General features: G+C 37.7%; 1 protein-coding gene across 1 annotated transcript; it reads right to left on the minus strand.

Annotated features, from left to right (window-relative positions):
* Positions 1-2,874: 2,874 nt before the first annotated feature.
* RECQL (RecQ like helicase) lies at positions 2,875-18,155 on the minus strand. Its single transcript, XM_009810097.2, has 14 exons — positions 18,107-18,155; positions 16,512-16,709; positions 14,428-14,607; positions 13,417-13,523; positions 12,378-12,576; positions 11,095-11,261; positions 10,483-10,564; positions 9,279-9,427; positions 9,076-9,193; positions 7,663-7,801; positions 6,749-6,840; positions 4,375-4,594; positions 3,346-3,475; positions 2,875-3,139 (listed from the first exon to the last, which is right to left on the minus strand). The coding sequence occupies exons 1-14, from the start codon at positions 18,120-18,122 to the stop codon at positions 2,951-2,953; spliced, it is 1,986 nt and encodes a 661-aa protein (XP_009808399.1). The 5' UTR covers positions 18,123-18,155; the 3' UTR covers positions 2,875-2,950.
* Positions 18,156-19,315: the final 1,160 nt, after the last annotated feature.

Below are 19,315 nucleotides of genomic sequence, written 5' to 3' on the forward strand. Positions count from 1 at the left end.
CCCTGGGGCTGGCGACAGCAGCCTCAGCCATGGGAGCTGTGCTCTGGTTGCAGTGCCGAGTTGCTGGGTGAAGGAGCTGGAGGAGGAGGTGAGCAGCCTGCATAGCAGCCAGGAGGAGGAACAGGAGATGGCAGGGTCTTCACAGAGACTCTGCAGAGCTAAGGACCACCCCAGCCCTGCGCTGCAAAGGAGAGAAAACCTTGAGGCTACCCTCACAGGAGCAGTGGGTGCAGACTCCCACGAGAGAGAAAGCTGGAAACCTCTTGCATCCAGCAACACAAAAAGGCTCCTTTTCCACCTGCAGCTCTGCCATTGCAGTGCCATGAGAAAGACAAGGATGATGACTCCCCCCAGGAATGCATCGATGCCAGCTGAACCTGAGCCAAGTGTTCACACAATGAAGAAAAAGGAAGATGGGAGTTACCAGAGAATCCCTCGTGTGGGGGACAGAGGTCCTCATTGACTTGGAGACATCAACAGGTTTGTTTCTTACTAGGTGCCCAGATCCTAGATGTTGCTCAGTTGGCTGTGTGATTCAGAACTTTAAACTTGACAGAGAAGTGAGGAAGACATAGTAGAACCACTACTCTGGACCTCAGGAGAGCAGATTTCAGCTTGTTCAGGGATCTGCTTGTCAGGATCCCAGGGACACTGCCCTGGAAGGCAAAGGGGCTCAAGAAGAGCTGCTTGATTTCCAAACCACAACCTCCTCAAAACACAAATAGTCTATTCCTATGTGCAGAAGGCAGAGCAAGCCTGGCAGAAGGGCAGCACAGGTGAACAGAGAACTCCTCAGCTAGCTCAAACACAAAAAGGAGGCAGAAGGTACAAGATATCCAGAACAAACAGAGACATTGCCTGAGCACACAGGGAGGGAGTTAGAAAAGTCAGTGCTCAGCTGGAGGTGGAACTAGGACAGGATGCGGAAAGCAGTAAGAAGAGCTTCTGTAAGTACCTTAGCAGCAAAAGGAAGGGTAAGGCAGTGCGGTCCCATGGCTCAGAGGGGCAGAGGAGCTAGTGACACAGGACATGGAAAAGACTGAGGGACTCAACCCATTTTTTGCCTCATTCTCACTGGTAAGGTTTGCCCTCAGACCTCCCAGGTCCCCGAGCCTACTAACAGTCTGTGGGAATAAACAGTAGAGGAAGGTGAAGTTATAGACCACTTAAGCCAATTGGCCATACATAAATCCACAGGACTGGATGGGCTGCACTGAGGAAGTTAGCTGAGGGGAGGTTCCTGACAACCGGGAAAAGGCAAATATCTCACCCATCTGCAAAAAGGAGAGTCGAAGGAGTTACATGCCAGTCAGCTTCACCTCAGCCCCCAGAAAACTTAAGGAGCAAATGCTGCCAGAAACATTTTCAGACACATGGACATGATTGGGAACAGCCCGCTAGATCTACCAGAATCAAAGCACACCTGATCTACCAGATTGACTGAGATAACTGCCTGTGTGAATAAGAGGGTAGCAATGGATGTTGTACAACTTGACTTTAGCTAAGCTTTTGACATGATCTCCTATATTTCCTTACAGCTAAAAATATCAGTGAGATATAGACTGGATAAATGTACAACAAGGTAGGTAGAAAGTTGTCTGGACCACCTGGTTCAAAGAATTGGTATCTGTGGTATGAAGTCCAACTGATCACCATTTACTAGTGGCAACACTCACAGATCAATACTGGGGCCAATATAATTCAGGGTCTTCACCAACAATCTGGATACAGGAATGCAGTGTGCTCCAGCCAGTCTGCAGGTGATACCAAGGTTGGGAGAGCTGTTGGTAACACTGTAGGGTAGGGCTGCTATTCAGAGAGACCGAAACAGGCTGGACACATGGGCTGACAGGGATCTCTAAGTTAAAGGCAAAAGCAAAGTCCTGCATCTGGGATGGAGTAACACCATGCAACAGTACAGGCTGGGGCCAGACTAGTTAGAAAGTAGCTTTGCAGAGAAGGACCCTGTTCCCAGTAAGTACCAAGTTGAAAACGAATCAGCAGTGTGCCTTTGCAGCACAGACGACAACTGCATAGTAGACTATATTAACAAGAATGTAACCAGTTTGGGGGAAATGACTCTTTCTGGGTATTCAGCATTTTTGAGATTACAGCTAGAGTGCTGGGTTAAGTTTTGCACTTCCAAGTAAGAGAAACACACTGATACACTGGATTGAGTTTAGCAGAGAGCTACCAAGCTGCCTGGATGCTCAGAGAGGAAAAACAGGGGCTTAGAGAGGAGAAATAGAGAACTGGATTTCTTCCAGATTAAAAAACAGGAAAGCCAGGGGGAGGCAGAGTGATTATTGTGATCTTGCTGTTGTCTTTAACTACCTAATGGAAGAGCATAGCAGCAACAGGGCCAGACTCTTCTCAGAACACAGTGATAGGACAAGAGGCAACAGACAAATTGCAACACAGGAGATAAAAAAGGATATTTCTTAGAGTTAATTGTTCTTTTTTTTGGTCATGAAGGTGGTCAAATACTGGAACAGGTGCTGAGAGGGGTTGTGGAATCTCCATCCTTGGGAATGGTCAAAACTTAACTGGACACAGCCCTGAGCACCCTGTTCCAACTGGACCCTGCTTTGAGCAGGAGGTTGGATTAGATGATCTCTGAAGTCCCTTCCAGCCTGCGTGATTCTGCAATAGTGTTACTATACACTACACTTCCAAAAGAGTTAAAAAGGCAACACTGTAATTATTTACATTTTGTAGTCATTGCTGTATCATAAGACATGCAGCAGTTATTTCAATATGAAGCATTTTTCCCTTGACTACTAGACTTTTTCTAGATTTGAGGGTTTTAAAGACACTTGCTTCCCTGTTTGTTTTTTTTAATTAAAAAAATGCACCAAAAATACCATTACTAAAACACAAACTGAACTTACACACTGCATTGTCCATAGAGAAGCAAACATGATTAGATCTTAAATACAGTCTGTGAAATTCAGTCAAGAACTACTGGTTGGTCGTCTCCACCTGCCTGAAGCTTAAGCTTCTTTGCTTTTAAGTTAGAACCACAGTTCGGCCGTTTATGTTCCTGTGAATTCTTCACTGCTGAATCTTGGACAGTCTTTGAAATAGTCTCAGCTTTTTCTCTGCTTCCTTTCGAATTCAAAGATTGAGATGGTTTGTCCTGTAAGTTATAAAAAATTGTATTAAAATTCTAACATTGTTTTCCCTCTTTTTCAGTGTTCCCACACAAGAGAGAAGATAATGAGATTTATTTTAAATCCTGTTGATTGTATTACTATGAAAAATATATTGAGCAGATACCAAACTACTAAAATAAACTATAATGGGAAAGATACCTATATGGCAAGTCAGTACAGATATAAATACCTTGTAAACACTTTTCTTGTTTGTTATCCCTTGTATAGTGATGACATGTGCCTCATTTTTCAGCAGACTTGCTTTTGGTCCTATCTTCAGGTAGGATATTGTGGCGAATGCCGTGAAGCTGAAGTCTTCCCTGCATAAATTAGATCAGTGTTATAAGAGAAGGCTGGAGACAAAGACAGGCTAGACGATGCAGGGGAAAAATGGGACACATTAACACTTCTGATGGGTGTTCCAAATAGCAGCTTGATTCTGCTTTATCTATTCAAGTGGACAGTCACTTAATTTAGAGCAAGTCTGGCCAACACTTAACATAGTTCAGTTTGTGGACCTTTACACACACACACACACACATATCATTCTGTTGGAATACACAGAGGAAAATGAGGAAAAAAGATGTAATAAGTCATCTGCTCACCCTCTTAAGAGTGTAAAAAGTCAGCTGTATAAACAGATGCCAAAAAAAATTTAAAACAAAAATAAAGGGATTAAATATTTGGTTTGTACATATTCTTGGAACTTCTAAAACTATATGAAAAGACAAACCACATATCACACAGACAGCCAGGTTACAAGAGAAGCACTGTTGTTATTTTTCACTACGCTTTCTTAAAATTCCTGAGTACCACTTTCCACATTAGCCAGCCTGTCCTGACTTAGATTTCATCTGGGCAACCCCATTTGCTCTGCTTAGCCATGGAATGTAAATGAGGCTCCATATAAACAGCAGAGTTCTCCAAAATGAAGCCTGCTGCAGATTTAAAGGTTCAACCTGAATACAGAAGACCTCAGCTTTTTAAAATTGCAAGAGATGCAGCATTTCAAATGTTTCTCCAACTTTTTTTTTTTACATTTTGAAGTAGAAATACGGTAATCTTTTGAGGTTTTTTAAAATACATTAAATGCATCTGAAATAAAGGCTAAAAATGAGACTACAAAATGTATGCATTAATAGTATACAGAATTAACATGAGAGTAAAGAAAAATGATTACTAGATTTAAAAAAAAAAAAGTAGTAGTTGCCTTACATACTTCAGATACTGCTGCAGCAGTAAATGCGCAATAATTCTCTCCAGTTCCTCTCGAGGGTGCTTTGGTGGAGTAACTTCAGCCACCCTGAATTTTGATACACCTTTCCCAGACCACGCATCGATTAATTTCAGTGGGGTGAGTTTCTCACTCATGCTTTCAGCTTGCTCAAGTATCTTGATTAGATCCCTGCAGTATCCTGTTATATCCATTTTCTCACATGCTACAAATTAAAGTGAAGTAATATTTAAATAGCAAGTTATTTATAGTTATTTAGATAGTATCCATATATACATTAGGTGTATACATATATATGCACTTTTATATGTGTATCTATAAATATATAAATGTACAACAAATAAAGCTGTAACTTCTAACAAATAAAGCCATAACTTTCCCTCTGTCAAATTAGGATATATTTGTACTCAAACTTACATTTATCTTTCTACTTCATTACTAGAACTCCAATTCTGCAAACATTTTTACATGTAATTAATGTTACAAACCACACATATTATTTCAAAGAATTGTTTACAAAGCATAAAATTTGTAAGGTAGCTACTATGTTACTCTGCAGCTGGATTCCTTTTCCTCACCCATAATATTTATTATGGAAAGAATAGAGAGCAAAGAGGAATTGAAGAATATAAGTGAGACATTTCTTCTCTCAATACATGGACAAAATGAGACAGAAAAAAAATTTTTGATTTCATTATACAAATCAGCTTCATCATGACTAATTATTCTGAGCACTAACACATCCATGTAGTACTTCTACCGCATGATCAGATCATGGCATAGAATTACCCCAACTGCCGCCTCCAACACTAAGAATTAAGTACTGAAAAACTAGTACTACTGCTAGGTTTCCTCAGACCTTGCTTACACATCAAAAGGCCCTGGGGGTAAACCAGCAGTAAACAGGATACATTTCAACTATATTTCATCACATGGCTCCTGTAAGTCTTGGGTACAAGCCAGCTCCACACTCTTCTCAACCTCTAATCCCATTATAAATTTCAACTATGCCCCATTTCCAGCTAGAAGATAATAAGACATTGTTACTTGCATAACTTTGCAAACCAGTTTTATTATATAGATATTACTAATTGTATAAATAAATAAAAAAAAGAAGTATCTTTGTTTTGTCTACTTTACCCTCCAAAAAATGTACAGGGAAATAAAGTCTAGTTATGAGAACAGCTTTGAATACAGAGTTGTTCCTAAGTTTTTCAAGTGCTGATCACTACATTACCCAAATGCTTCGCAACAGATATGAGGTATGAGGAGATGGTATTTTCCACGTATTACAATTCATCAGGTCCTCAAAAGAAATTTAAGGTGGTTTTGTGTGTCCAGTTACAGATGCCCAAGACCAACTTTTTCTCAGCACTCTTTTCAGAGCTTTCCAGCTTTGTATGGGATTTCCTATGTCTAAACCAGAGCTCCCGCTCAGTAATTGCAGCAACAGATACTTTGTGCATCTTCAGAGACTTATGGCTTTCTGGATGGATACCAAAAATGACAGTTAAAGCAGCCAATGATCACCCGTGAAAGTGTAGTTTAAGCTAGCTACCCAACACTGCCCAAGGCGTTTGTGGGCAAAGCAGCAAAAGAACTTATGTCCCAGAATCATGTTCTAATGAAACCATCCTCCTTTACCATGCAGCAGGTCTTGTTCAGCTCATGTCTCAAGTTCCCCTCTATGTCTGGCCCATATGCCTTCCCTCATATGATCCCAACTTTCTTCCAAAGGAAGAGCACACACTAGACAGACTTTATGCTGTTAGGGCTAACACAGGGCAAAATCCTGAATTAGTGTACTCAGTTCTGCACAACTGTCATGCACAGTCCTGACACAGGTAGGTCTCATGAACATGCAACACTGAAATCCTCAGAGATTTTACTAGGCAAGTTGTAAAAGGACATGTACAAACTGTGCCTTTTCAGAGCCAAAGTGTGAACAATTTGGCACACAGAGAACAAGAGTCTCCTTCTCAAAATAAAGCTTTCACACCCCAAAAAAATCCTGAAACAAAACCCAACACATACCAGCATCTTTTTAAAACAGGTAAGCCAATCTCCCCCTTGCCCCAACTTCACTTTTGGGAACAGGTGAACAGCTGAGCCTGAAAAGATACCAAAGTGTTTGGCCTCAGACAAAAAGACAAACCAGGAAGCGTCCTGCTAAACACCCTGAATTTGGCAACACTAAGCCACTGAAAACTGATGTTCATAACAAAAGTTGAACCTTGGAAAGAGGCAGTACTATGAGCACACTTTACAGAAGTTGCTCACTGTTTGTCTAAACTAGGTATTTCTTTAAGCAAACCTTCTCCATGTTCTCTGTCCTTGGTTACAAAAACAATTTACTCACAGTTCTCTCTACAGCAGTTATCACACATTCTGTTGCAGTTTGCAGAATCCCATACTTCATCAAAATGATGGGCTATGAGGACCCGGCGACACCTGAAAGAACAGAGAGCAAAGAGGAACTATAGAACATAAATGTAGACACCTGTATCATAAATCATGAAAGTGGCAAAAAGAAGGTCCCCTGAGTGAGCTCATATCTCAAAACAAGCATGAAGAATTATCTTAGGAAAAAAACAGAAAACAAACACTGCAACACAGTATCCCCTGTCAGTTACACTAATAGCAGTAATCAGTAGCTTTCAGCAATATTAAACACTGCTGTAGAAACAGTTTGGTTAAAGCAGAAAAGTAAGTATAATCTGCAACTCCAATAGAATGAAAAATCGTAAGAATATGAACTAATTCTCAGACTGAGGCCAACAAAGGCTATACTGAATGCACGAGTTGTCCACAACGCAGATACAAGTATTTTCCATGAATTATTCAATACAGCAGATGAAGCATTAAACACATGCAGATTCCTGTATGGCCATGAAACACTGGTACCTTAGAGTAAAAACCAAAGCATTGCAGTATTTGCTCTGAATGGGATTTGAAATCCAAACATTGTATTGACAGATATTTTATCTCAACATAACTGCTTCCAGAACTTAATCCTGAAGCTGGCAAGCAACACACCAACATTCAGTTATGTGCAAGAACACATATACCGAGCAGCCAAACCACAAGCTCCATACTCAAGCCTCTGTTACAATGTTAGTGTTTCTACAGTGTGGTGGGGTTTTTTTTGTTTTGTTGTTGTTGTTCTTGTGGCTTTTTTGTTCGATGCGTTTTTTTAAAATACCCTCTAAAAAACCCAACAAAATTAGCCTAATTATTTAAAAACTAAACAACCAAGCCACCACAGTAACTTACTTGCTCATATTCTGGCAGTAAGACACCATATCATACAGCTTCTCTTGCCCTACATTTTCCATCACTACCATTGAGCTGATTCTGAATATATCTCCAAAACCGTAATACAAAATGCAGTCAGCTTTTTGGTCATCTCTACCTGCAATGCATTAACACAAACAAAACTTTTAGACTTTAAACTTTAGAAGAGATTTACTTTAAGTATAGCATTTTCTGGTACAAATTCCTCTCTTATCTGCATGGGCTTCTGCAGCCCCTATATGGAAAGTGCATGACTATAACAGAATATCAAGCATAACATATTAGCCAATAGAACGTAGCATGATACAGACTAGAAATAAAATAGATTTAGAACAGTCTTCTACAACTACAGAATCAAGCAAACTGAAAATACTACACAAAGAAGATTTTGACTCTTTAACAACTAAAATAAAATATTAAAGTCATACAGAAACTCAGTGAAATCACCATTTTCTCACCCTAACACCTCTTGGAAAATCCTAGCCAAATACATCTTGAAGCCTAATTCTTATTTGATTAAAAGACATTGTGAGCTTCAAATACCTTATTAGGTATTAATGGTAATAAGTAAATAATACAGAGAATTAGGTATTATTTAACAAAATATTCCATTTAAAACCAACAGTGTCTTCTATAGCTGAACTTAGATCATCTCTATGTAAGCAAACACAAACTCCCACAGACTTTAATGACTTGTATTTCTTAGGCCAGCATTAAGGCCAATTTCTATCATACAGACATAGTTAAAATCTCAACCAATTGCCCCTCAGAGTCCTTAAAAAGCTTTCCTCCATATAGATTCAAATCTGTCTTTGAAAAAGTAATAATGCATAAGGTCAAAAAATTGAAAGAAAAACAGAACACCACAAAACCTTTTTTTTTTTTAGCCGTAACAGCTATTTAGTGTTGCTATACATTGATCAATCCTTGAAATTCCCTGCTCCAGACTCCCCACCCTACGGGTATTTCTGTGGCCACTGAAATTCATACAGCAATGTCTCTAGATGTTTAAATCTGAGCAAATCAGGCATCCCAGCTGCTATGCAAAGGAGAAAAAAAAATATTCTGTAACATACATCCGATCACTCAATGTCATGTTATGAAATTATTCTGGTAAGCCACAGATGTCAAAAAAATCAAGTAATTAAAAAAATGCTGAATAAAGGGCTAGGTACTCAGTTATTCTTTGCTACACTGCAGCAGAGAGGCCTGAGATCATTAATGTAATTTAGATTTGCTTTAAAGCCTCTTTACAGAGTCAGAGTGGCATTATAAACTTTAGAACCTGTCTCAAAGACAAGACACTTTGCACAAATCACCGAAATCAAAGTACAATTTTATTGGTTTAACAGATGTAAACAGCTACTTTGCAAAAGCCATTTCCTACAATACCTGCACGTCCACTCTCTTGGTAGTAGTTCTCCATGGATTTGCTCATAGAATGATGGATTACAAACCTCACATCAGGTTTGTCAATTCCCATGCCAAAAGCAACAGTTGCCACTACAACCTGAAATAAGATTACGAAACCATCAAGATACCAAAACACAATTTGCTTAAATGAGACATAAAACTATGAAAAGTATCTGCTTTACCTGGATTTGATTCGCTGCCCATCCTTTATGAACTTTGGTCTTATATTTAGCATCCATGTTTGCATGGTAAGTCCCTGCCTTGATTCCCAGTTTCTGCAAACTCACAGTAACTTGCTCAGAATCCTTCTGAGAAAAACAGTAAACGATTCCTGCACAAAAAAGATGCCTTATCGTAATGTCTTAAAAAAACCCAACAATTCCCAACACTTAAAAACAACTTCAAAAGTTTTATTAACTTAAAAATAAATAAAAACCAGTAAACGATCTTTGTGCCTATTCAGTCTGCAATACTGGTAGCCATGAATGGAACTTTAATTATCAGCTTTGACTTGGAGGCTAAAGAGAAAGTATGGGTGCCAATCCACATCATCATGGAAGTATTCTATTATGTTCAAGGAAGACTATGGTTACTAATGCTTACGTAAAGGGGTGCTGTTCCTTATGACATCTCACCTGAGGTTTCAGATAAGTCTGCTTTTTGTCATTAGTCAGTCTTGGCTAAGTCAAGGATAACACAAAACCCCATGCAATTTGTGATCATCTTAGCACAGTTTGTACTCGGGGAGCTGCTCAGCACAGCCAGAGTTCCACAGTAGAGACAGGGACAGACTGCTGCTCTGGAAAACAGAGTTCTGTTGCCTTCGTAATATAGCTCTCCTCTTCATTTGCAGTACATAATTTATCGATTACATAAAGTCCAACTTTTACAGTTCTGCATTCATCACAAAAGCGCAATTCACCCCACCACACACCCATTCTGGGCATTGAATAATAAATGAATCTCATGATCAAATACGAAAAAGTAGTGTTAAAGACAGGAAGTATCCTGACATATAGATACTAAATGGCATATGCATGATTTAAGAACAGAGAGATAACCTTTTTTGAGCCTTGTTTTCACAATCTTAAAAATTGCTATTATTCTTATCTATGTAAGATTGTTCTATATACATCAACATCGTATTTAAATACTTCAGAAGATATAAGTAAACTGTAAAGACATTTAAACACTAATGACTGAAAAGTGTAATTATTTAAGGTATGGATCTTGTTAAATTTCATTTCATTTAATGCTGGGTGCCTAATGTATGGTGAAAGTGGAACTTCTCTACACATTTCAGGAGCACTTGAAAACATCCCAGGGGTAATGGTGAAGATTATAAAAAACAACTTTTTTTCCTTTTTTTTTCTTCACCCTTTTTACCTGAAAGTCCTTTGTATCTTCCATTAATGATCTTAACTATGTCCTCAATGAAATCTTCATTATTTGAAGGCTTATGTCGAACCTCAAAAATACAATAAACACATGCCAGAGAGTTCTTCAAGTGGGCATGCAATCTGTCAAACAATCCTACTATTCTAATTCTTCCAGTACAATAAACACAACTGTTCTGCCATTTAACCAAAATTACTAGATTCTCTTTTGTGTAGTCAGATTACATCTCAAAGGTCCATAGAAAAAAAAGCACACAAGTTTTTCCATGAAGAACAATAAAAGAAGCTGTGGTCAAACTGAAAATGCAGTACAACACAATAATCCACAACTTTTTGCAATCATGACATACTTTCCAACAATGTGGAAGCAGTTTGAGCCTGCTACCTACCCCTCCCCTGTACACAGTCTTATCTATTAGGCCTTGCTCACAGAGCAGCCCAAATTCCTCTGCAGATGACAGCAAGTTCAGCAAGATGAAGTCATGAAAGAACACCATCATTCAGTTGAAAAGCTATTTATCATTAAAATGTATAATTTAAAATCTATTCTAAAATTCATCAACTGTAACTTATAGTCAAACAAACAGGTAATAAGACATACCTCATAGTAAAGATTGGGCCGGTTGAAAGATGCAGTAAAGGTAATGCACTTCTGAACGTGCAAAATTTTCTGAGCATCCTTTAAAACATGATTTGTAGCAGTTGCTGTCAATCCAATCAAGGGAGCATTGGGAAACTGTCTTTTCAAGATACCAAGAGACTTGTAGTCTAAGCAAGAAAACAAGAAGGGGAAAAAAAAAGATTTCTCATGACATAGATCCAAAGTTAAAAAAGATAATAATGTAGATAGCATTCAATGGCGTAATACTGCAATAAATGTTATTGCTGATCAATTTACTACAGAACTAATTTATACATCCAAATGAAGTAATAAAAAGGTCACACTTATCAAAATAGACGCTTTCTCTTCTAATTGAATTTTATAAAAGCAGCCACAATTCAGAAGGCAAAACATACTGAAATAGAAGTTCTTAAAAAGGTAGAAAAATGTAAGTGGCACCGCATTTACCAACATTCAGGTTATTTTGCAGATCTGTTCTTACAAACAGCTTTTCAGTAAGCACAGCTTTGCTAATAAACAAGCAATGTGGAATTTGAACACATAGACCAGACTGTGCTAAGGAAAGATCTTAAAGGCTCAGTGCTGACAATCACTTGCTGCCTTAGAACAGAAATGCAGCCAGAGGTACATATCCAAATTCCACACTGCTTGTTTAACTGGCATGGCTCTTTGCTGAGACGGCGCTTTTTAACAAAACTGCAAAGGTTGACTTTAAAGTTACCATGGCTTCAAATCAGGTTTTCTTTCAAAGGCAAAGAAACAGTAACCAGTAACTAACAGTCTTCTACAACTGACAAGATAGGAAACAAACTGAAGCACACTTTGTTTCCCTGCAAGACAAGGGCATTTGTTTCAGCATCTAGAAGCAATTAAAATAGATCTCATGTCTACCTCTGTCACCCAGAGTGTTAGGGAGCGGTGTACAGAATGACACTTTTTCATGTAGTGCTAGATTAAAGATGATGGTATTGTCCATATTAAACATAGCAGCCAAAAACTTCCATTTTATTAAGCTCCAATTAAAGTAAACTGATTTAGGAGTTTTTCAGGATACTGACAACAAAATCTACATTGAAATTGCTCCTGAACAAGAATATAGTCATTTGTGAATTAAATTTAAAGTCCTTGAGCTAACGCAGGTACTTGCCATACTCTAAGTATTTACTTAACACATGAAGAAAGGACCTGGCTTTATTTCAGGCCTAACTCATTATTTATTGATGCCTGAATAACACTGCAAACTGGATTTCTAATGAGCATACCAGGCCTGAAGTCATGGCCCCATTGACTACAGCAATGGACCTCATCTACAGCAATGCGAGCAAGACGCCCTGCTTGATAAGCTTTCTCTAGCTTTGACATGAACATTTTGCTTTTTGCAATCTTCTCCGGGGTCACATAAATGAGCTTCAGTTGCGAATTTTTGTCTAGCATTTCGGTATGAACCCACTTCACATGTTCCTGTTCAAAACAAAAGGAGAAATCAGGGGCTAACAAACTAGGACAACACACAGAAGTTGCTTAATGCTAAGATTCTTAGGCTATTAACAATTCATAAGGGGTTATTAACAGAGACTGATAAACTGTTACATAGTATTTACCACTACTATAAGTCTTTGCAAAAGATCATTATATATAAAATGTTCATTTTAATACTCGGAAAATCTGTCACAGAATTTTTGTAATCTTTACTACTGAGTTTTCAAAGCACCCTACCTCAAAGCAGACTCCAAGTTTGACACATGGCATCAAGCCACTAACCTATGAAATCCAGTGCCATGTGCAAGTTAGTGATGATGGCCTCCTGGTAGTCAGGAAAATATATTTCACTCTAAAAAGCAATTGACTAATAACAGACTGGGAAATAAGTTGCTTCTTGGCCTCTGAATCAAACAGCTTACCATCCTAAAGTCAGACAAATACTTATATGTAAAAGCCCGCACTGCTTGACATGTGGTCAAAAAAAAAAAAAATCACCTACTCCAATCTTCTTTTAAGTCTAGAAACTGAGTAAAAATCGCAACACACATCAGCCAAAGGTACTTCACATCTTTTAAATAGTTCCATGAAATCTATTTATTCCGTGAAAGGTGTTGGCTTACATGCCTTCTTGTCATTAAAACAAGAACGCAAGATACTTATTCACATTATCCGTATCACAGCATGTAGCTGGCAAGATACTGTTGACAGAATGGCATTAGCTGATAAAACTGCCATTCATTCAGTATTCATAAATAACATAGAGGCAAGACGCCGGCACATACACCACAAAAAACATGAAGACTTGGCAGTTAAACATACCTTAGTGCTTGAGGCATTTAATAAAGTTGCAGAAATACCAAGCTGTTCCAAAACCATGAGCTGATCTTCCATAAGTGATATCAAAGGACATATCACGAGTGTGAAACCTGTAACAATCAGTCATTGTGCAATCTGAACAGTTCAGATGTCACAAATATCTCCTCTAACACTTTTTACTAATGCATCAGCCCTGTTCTGAAGGAACTGCCAAACATGAGCTTAAGCTTCATACACAGTAGCAGATTCCCCTCCTAGATAGCTAGTGAGTGAGTGCTAGGTCACATAGGTATACTTCTGATCAACTGCCTATGACATGCACCTTCTCTTAGAATTTAGACCACAAACAACTGAGCTGCTACAACAGAGTATAAGAACTAATATACAAAACAAAAAGTTGGATTCACATCTGTGTCATGAGGTGATAATTTACCACACAGCTAAGCGATGCTAGGTATTGGTAAATTTGGTCTTTGTAAATAAGTGAACTTCCATGCAACTGGATGGGTTATTTTTCAAAAAAAGAAAAAAAAAAGCTTAAAAAACTAGAACTGGATACTTATTTTTAAAAATTAATACTCAAAGTGTCTCCCAAATAATCTGAAGCTGAAACTTTTAAGTGGAACAGACAAATAACAGAAATCTATACCTTAAAAATTTATAATCTGTATATGGAATTAAAAGAGAAAGAAAGAAAAAAAATTAATGACAAACTTTTAAAAAGTTCTTTTGGTGTTTAGTAACATAACATATTTTGAGAGGAACTAGATATATTATTTAAATCGAAATCACATCTAAAAGGCACATCTTATTAAGCTGCTATTGCTCTTTCAGCGAAAATAAAATAAGAAAGCAAAACAAATACTTCTGGTAAATCTTTCTCTCATATCTTTGCTCTTTTTTCCCCCCATACTGTGACATTAGACACCAATATAATGTTCATTCTCCAAATAACTATAAAAGGGAGAAAATAAATCCAATTGTTTATACATGACCTTTTCTTCCCTTACATACCATCAGAACAGACAGCTGGTAACTGATAGCAAAGGCTCTTTCCACCACCTGTAGGCATGACAAGAAATATATCCTTTCCCGCCATTGCAGCATTTACTGTTTCAAGTTGCAAGGACCTAAACTTCTGGAGTTTAAACTTGCTCTGCAGTGCAGTTTTCATCTTCTCATACCAAGGAAAATCTGTTAAGGAAAAAAAAACCAAACATGTTTCATAACCAAGTTTGTTAAAATATAAGAAGAAAGGGCAATTTACATATACAATAACTAAATCTGGAAGTGATACAATTTTAGATCTGATAAAGTATTCAAAGATTCAACAATGGTGCACAAAAAGCTACACACAACCTGAGTCTGTATAAACTAATTTCTAAGGTGGACCTTTGAAAACCCTATGAAATGTAAACACAATCTACCTCCAGACTAAAGTCTCTCATTGCATATAAATGTGAATTAATGCTAAAAACTCAAAAGCAGATGAAGAGCTTCAAAGTGCTAATGATCAAGTTAACTGTTTAGTCCAAAATTAAATGGAAATGAGAAGCCCACCCTGAAAATAAATAAAACCAGACACTGAGCCCTACAACAGTCTCACTACTAAGTTGCCCAAATGATTCTCTCATACAAATGCAATGATTAAAAATAGTATAACGAAGGCAGGGCTACCATTTTTTTCATATATTCCACAGATAATAAGCGTTTATTAAGAAAAAAAGAAGGGGAGGGGAAGTTTAGTATTCCCCAAAATAATCACCCCAACATGCTCATAAGTTTTTTTTTCTTCAATAAAGAGCTAAAGACTGCACCATTTAAAGAGATAACACTGTAAAAACTTAAATTTCAGGTTTATCAGGATGCATATTAACCATTTCCATATTAACAAAATTAAAATGCAGAAAAACTGTGGCAACTCCAGGCTATACTGCATGCAATGCAGGATTTAACTCTGGGACTTGAGGTGACATTGCTTCCTAGTTTACAGAGATCACAGCCAAAATCCAAGGCTCTCTGAAACCAAGAAAGCCTCCCACTGACTTCAGTGAGCTTTGCACTGGGGCCAGATTTAGCTACTGTTTAGCACAGCATCTGATTGCAAAGATGTTCGTTTTCAAAGCACAGGAGGAGAGAATTAGGCATAAAGTCACCCAAAACAAATCGATTTGTTCAATAGCATCAATTTGCAATTATAAAGTATCAGTATTCTTACATACACACAACACTTTTCTCAAACACAGACAGATATGGATTAGACTACAAAATTAATTTCATTTTTAAGAAAGGCAAAAAAGAGAATACATAAAATAGATACAGGCAGAAACTAACAATGCATTTCCAAATTGCAAGTCAAGTAAAAGAGGAGGGGAAAAAAAATAATAAAAAGATCTGAATTGGATTTGGCTAGGCATAACATGGTCAAGACTCACCAGCTATCCAGGACTTCAGTTAATGTTTAACTTGAAAGATAGCACTTCTAAAAGAACAGCAGCCCTCACAGCACCATGGGGCACTTACCACTTGGACTAATGCTACCATACTAATGTAGTCTATATTACTTTTGGCAGCCAGCATCCATCTAATTTGCATAATTTGGTAAGATGGTGAGGCTACATAACCCATGGCAGACACAACCAACATCCTACCCACTCAAGGAGGAAGAAACACAAAGAGAGCAAGAGGTAAATTTGAGAGTGCAAGATTGTTATTATTAAATCCTGAAAAGATCCAGAGTAATTATTTTTAGAACATAAATAAACAGGGAGTGTAAGTATTGCAATATATTCAGACTTACTCTGGGATTCTTACAGCAAATCAAATCAAGTTGTGACTTTGCAACAAGAAAAGAATAAAAGTAGTTGTAACAGGCCATTCCTGTGATAATTCTGCCCAGAGGAACTCAGATTAGTATTTAGGAATGTCCAGGGACTTATGTACAAACATTACCCTTTGTAATTAAGATGGCAAGTCACCCAGCTGAACAAAATTACATAGGACAATATCATTATCCAAACAAAACTCTGTATGAACACATTTTTCTCCCACTGAATGAGTTTACTTCTGTTAGAATATTTGAATTTGATTCCGCAAACCTTTTTTGTTCCATGCCTCCGGTGAAGTTTCGCTGTCTTTACTTCCACCTGCCTCCAAGTCTCCTGAGGACTGCTTTATTAGGCTCTTTACCCTCATCTTCTTTTGAATAAGTTCCTGCTGTTTATCCACAAGCTCCTGAATCTGCATCTCCACTGCCTGCAGCTCATTTTCAATGGAAAGCAGTACCTCCTCTAGCACTGAAGGGAAAAGCAAAGTGAAGGCAGAATAGAGACTACAGTAACATGCTAATCACAGTTTTAAAGGATATTCTATTTCATTTGTTGATTGAGAATAATCAAAATTAAACACAAACCAAAAGCATCTAGAGAAACAGACAGCCTGACAGGCCCACTGGTAAGATTATAGCATCTAATATTGTATATGCCATATAAAAATACTTAGCAAGCTTAACAACATATTTCTTATACTAGTGGGTCATATATACACAGGTATACTGTACATTGTCATCTCCGATACGGTGTATGACAGATATGCAACACTACCATTGCCTGCATTGATTAATAGAGAAAAAATACATCACAATCCAGTTTCTCAAAAGCAGTGCCTCTCCAGAGAAACACTTGAAATTATTTTCTTTTCTGCAGATGCATGTTAAGCAGTGAAAAGCATATTGCATCTGCCCTGGTATAAAAGCTGCTGTGTTACAATGAAGACAACGAGTACTCCAGCCAACTGCAAGGTGAGCACAGCATTAGAACATTTTTAATAGAAAACATTTACATGTGAGAAGCAACATTAATCTCAGCAAATAAAGGTCTTCTGAAGATGGAAATGGGGACATTAGCAAAAAGCTGCATTTCATGAACCCAGATCTCCCTTCCATGCAGAACCAGCGGATCTGCTGAATGTCAAGGTCTGAACACAGAGGGCAAAAGCTTTTGTGGACACAAGCCATTCTTCAGATCTGAAAAAGCTGAAGCAAATACTCCCTAAAAGCTTAGGTTACATAAGTGAATCTTTGGCAGGAATTTACCTCTTTACATCCTTATATGCATCTGTGTGAATTACAGACTGTGCTCTAGAATCCAATCCCCCAGGTTTAAAAGAATAATTAACACATACCACAGCATGCCAAGCATGTATCAGTTTTTCAAAGCCAGGTCAGAAAATCATAAGAAATGTTTTCCTCTCCACCCCACCACACAAAATAAGAGATTTTGGTCCAGCATAGCAGATATGATAATCTGCTTATGGAAGCAAAAATGTATGATATGGAAAAAGATATCCTCATTACAAATGCCACAAAATGGGGACATATGTCTTCCTAAATGTCCACTGTTACTCAGCAGGAAAGAGTCGAAAGTATCTTAAAGTATGAAGCATATTTTCAAAATATTGAAAACTGAGTAATTTCTTTGACATACGTGCTTCTGTTTTAGTTTTTATCTAAGAAACAAGAAGTTATCCAGTAAAAGAACTTTTTCTTCAAATCTGAAGTATAACAACATAGACCCCACAAACTCTTTTCTGCATACCTTAAATTCATGTAAATAACAAGCAATAACATCAGGTGATTGTGTCCGTTAGTTAAAAGACAGCAAAATGAACATATTGAATACTAATTTTGGATTACCTGCAACAGCTGTCATCTTTGGAGATTAGAGAATGTTATCCTTAAGAGATCTTATTTAACCAAGCAACTGTCACTAAGAATAAAATAAATAAAAAAAGAAAAAATATTTCATGAGTAATCCTTCTAAACCTTGAAAAAATTTACTGCAAGAAATTATTCATTAATACAGGAGGTGTTAATGTAACAGCTTCATTTAATCTGCCTATATAAATTTGCCCAACTAGATGACAACACACTTCTTCCCGTCTGCAGAAGGGACAGATACAACTCACAACCAATTCCTAAGGCTATAGCTCGCGAGCCTTCTGAATGAAACCAAGTGAATTTTGACCAAGTCATAAATTTTCTATGAGAGGCACCATATAGACCAGTCATCCACCTACCTTCGACCTATCTTTTTTTCTTTTTTCATCTCTTCAAAGACTATTTTACAGAAACATCTGAACAAATTATATTGTGCCCCTTAGAAAAGTAGCCACCATAACACCTAGAGGATCTTCTAGGAGGAAGCAGAAAGGTAGTTTGGTTCAGAGACGGGGGACTGGCTTTGACTAGATCATCAATGAGATGAACTTGGAATTCTACTTATTGGCTAATTTTTTGAACAACATTCTTCATCGTATTATATGCTAATAATACAAAACTCAGACATTCTCTCACCCTTGTTGAATTCTGAACTATTTATTACACACACGGGAACCAAGTCTGAGGGAAGGTAGGTGAAAGGCAACAAATTCAGTGGACCCTCACTATAAGCTGATGCTAACATAACAAATATTTTGCTGCTTTCTTATAAATGGGGGGAAAATACATTTCAAAAAGAATGTGTGAATAAAACACTGACTTTGCCAGAAGAGGTTATAACTAAAAACAAGTTAAAGGCACACACTTCAGAACTAAGTTGATTATTGTAAAACACAGCAGTGCCCAGGTCACCCACATAATGCGAGTTACATAGTTCTGTCTTTATACCACCTGCCACTTGCACAGAAGTGTTTGGAAATATTAGTCTTCCAAAGTACACAGCAACTAGGGACATCCAGAAAAATCAATAGCTATGGCACAGATACACTGTAAATGCAATATGCTACTTCTACTCTCCCTGTAAACACAATCCTCACAAATATCACCAGGCTGATAGCTCAGGAAACATAAGTCATTTTCTTACCCAAGGAGGGGGAAGAGAATGAAAATTACCTCAGAAAATTT

Source organism: Gavia stellata, chromosome 4 (genome assembly GCF_030936135.1).
Source record: "Gavia stellata isolate bGavSte3 chromosome 4, bGavSte3.hap2, whole genome shotgun sequence".
In the NCBI taxonomy this organism is placed as follows: domain Eukaryota; kingdom Metazoa; phylum Chordata; class Aves; order Gaviiformes; family Gaviidae; genus Gavia; species Gavia stellata.

What these genes read in the sequence shown, in the direction of transcription:
- RECQL (XM_009810097.2), bottom strand. An exon ending in ACCAGCTGTCTGTTCTGATG is followed by an intron (nt 13,524 to 14,427) that starts GTATGTAAGGGA and finishes TGATTGTTACAG; the next exon opens with GTTTCACACTCGTGATATGT. An exon ending in GGGCCATGACTTCAGGCCTG is followed by an intron (nt 11,262 to 12,377) that starts GTATGCTCATTA and finishes TTTCTTGCTTAG; the next exon opens with ACTACAAGTCTCTTGGTATC.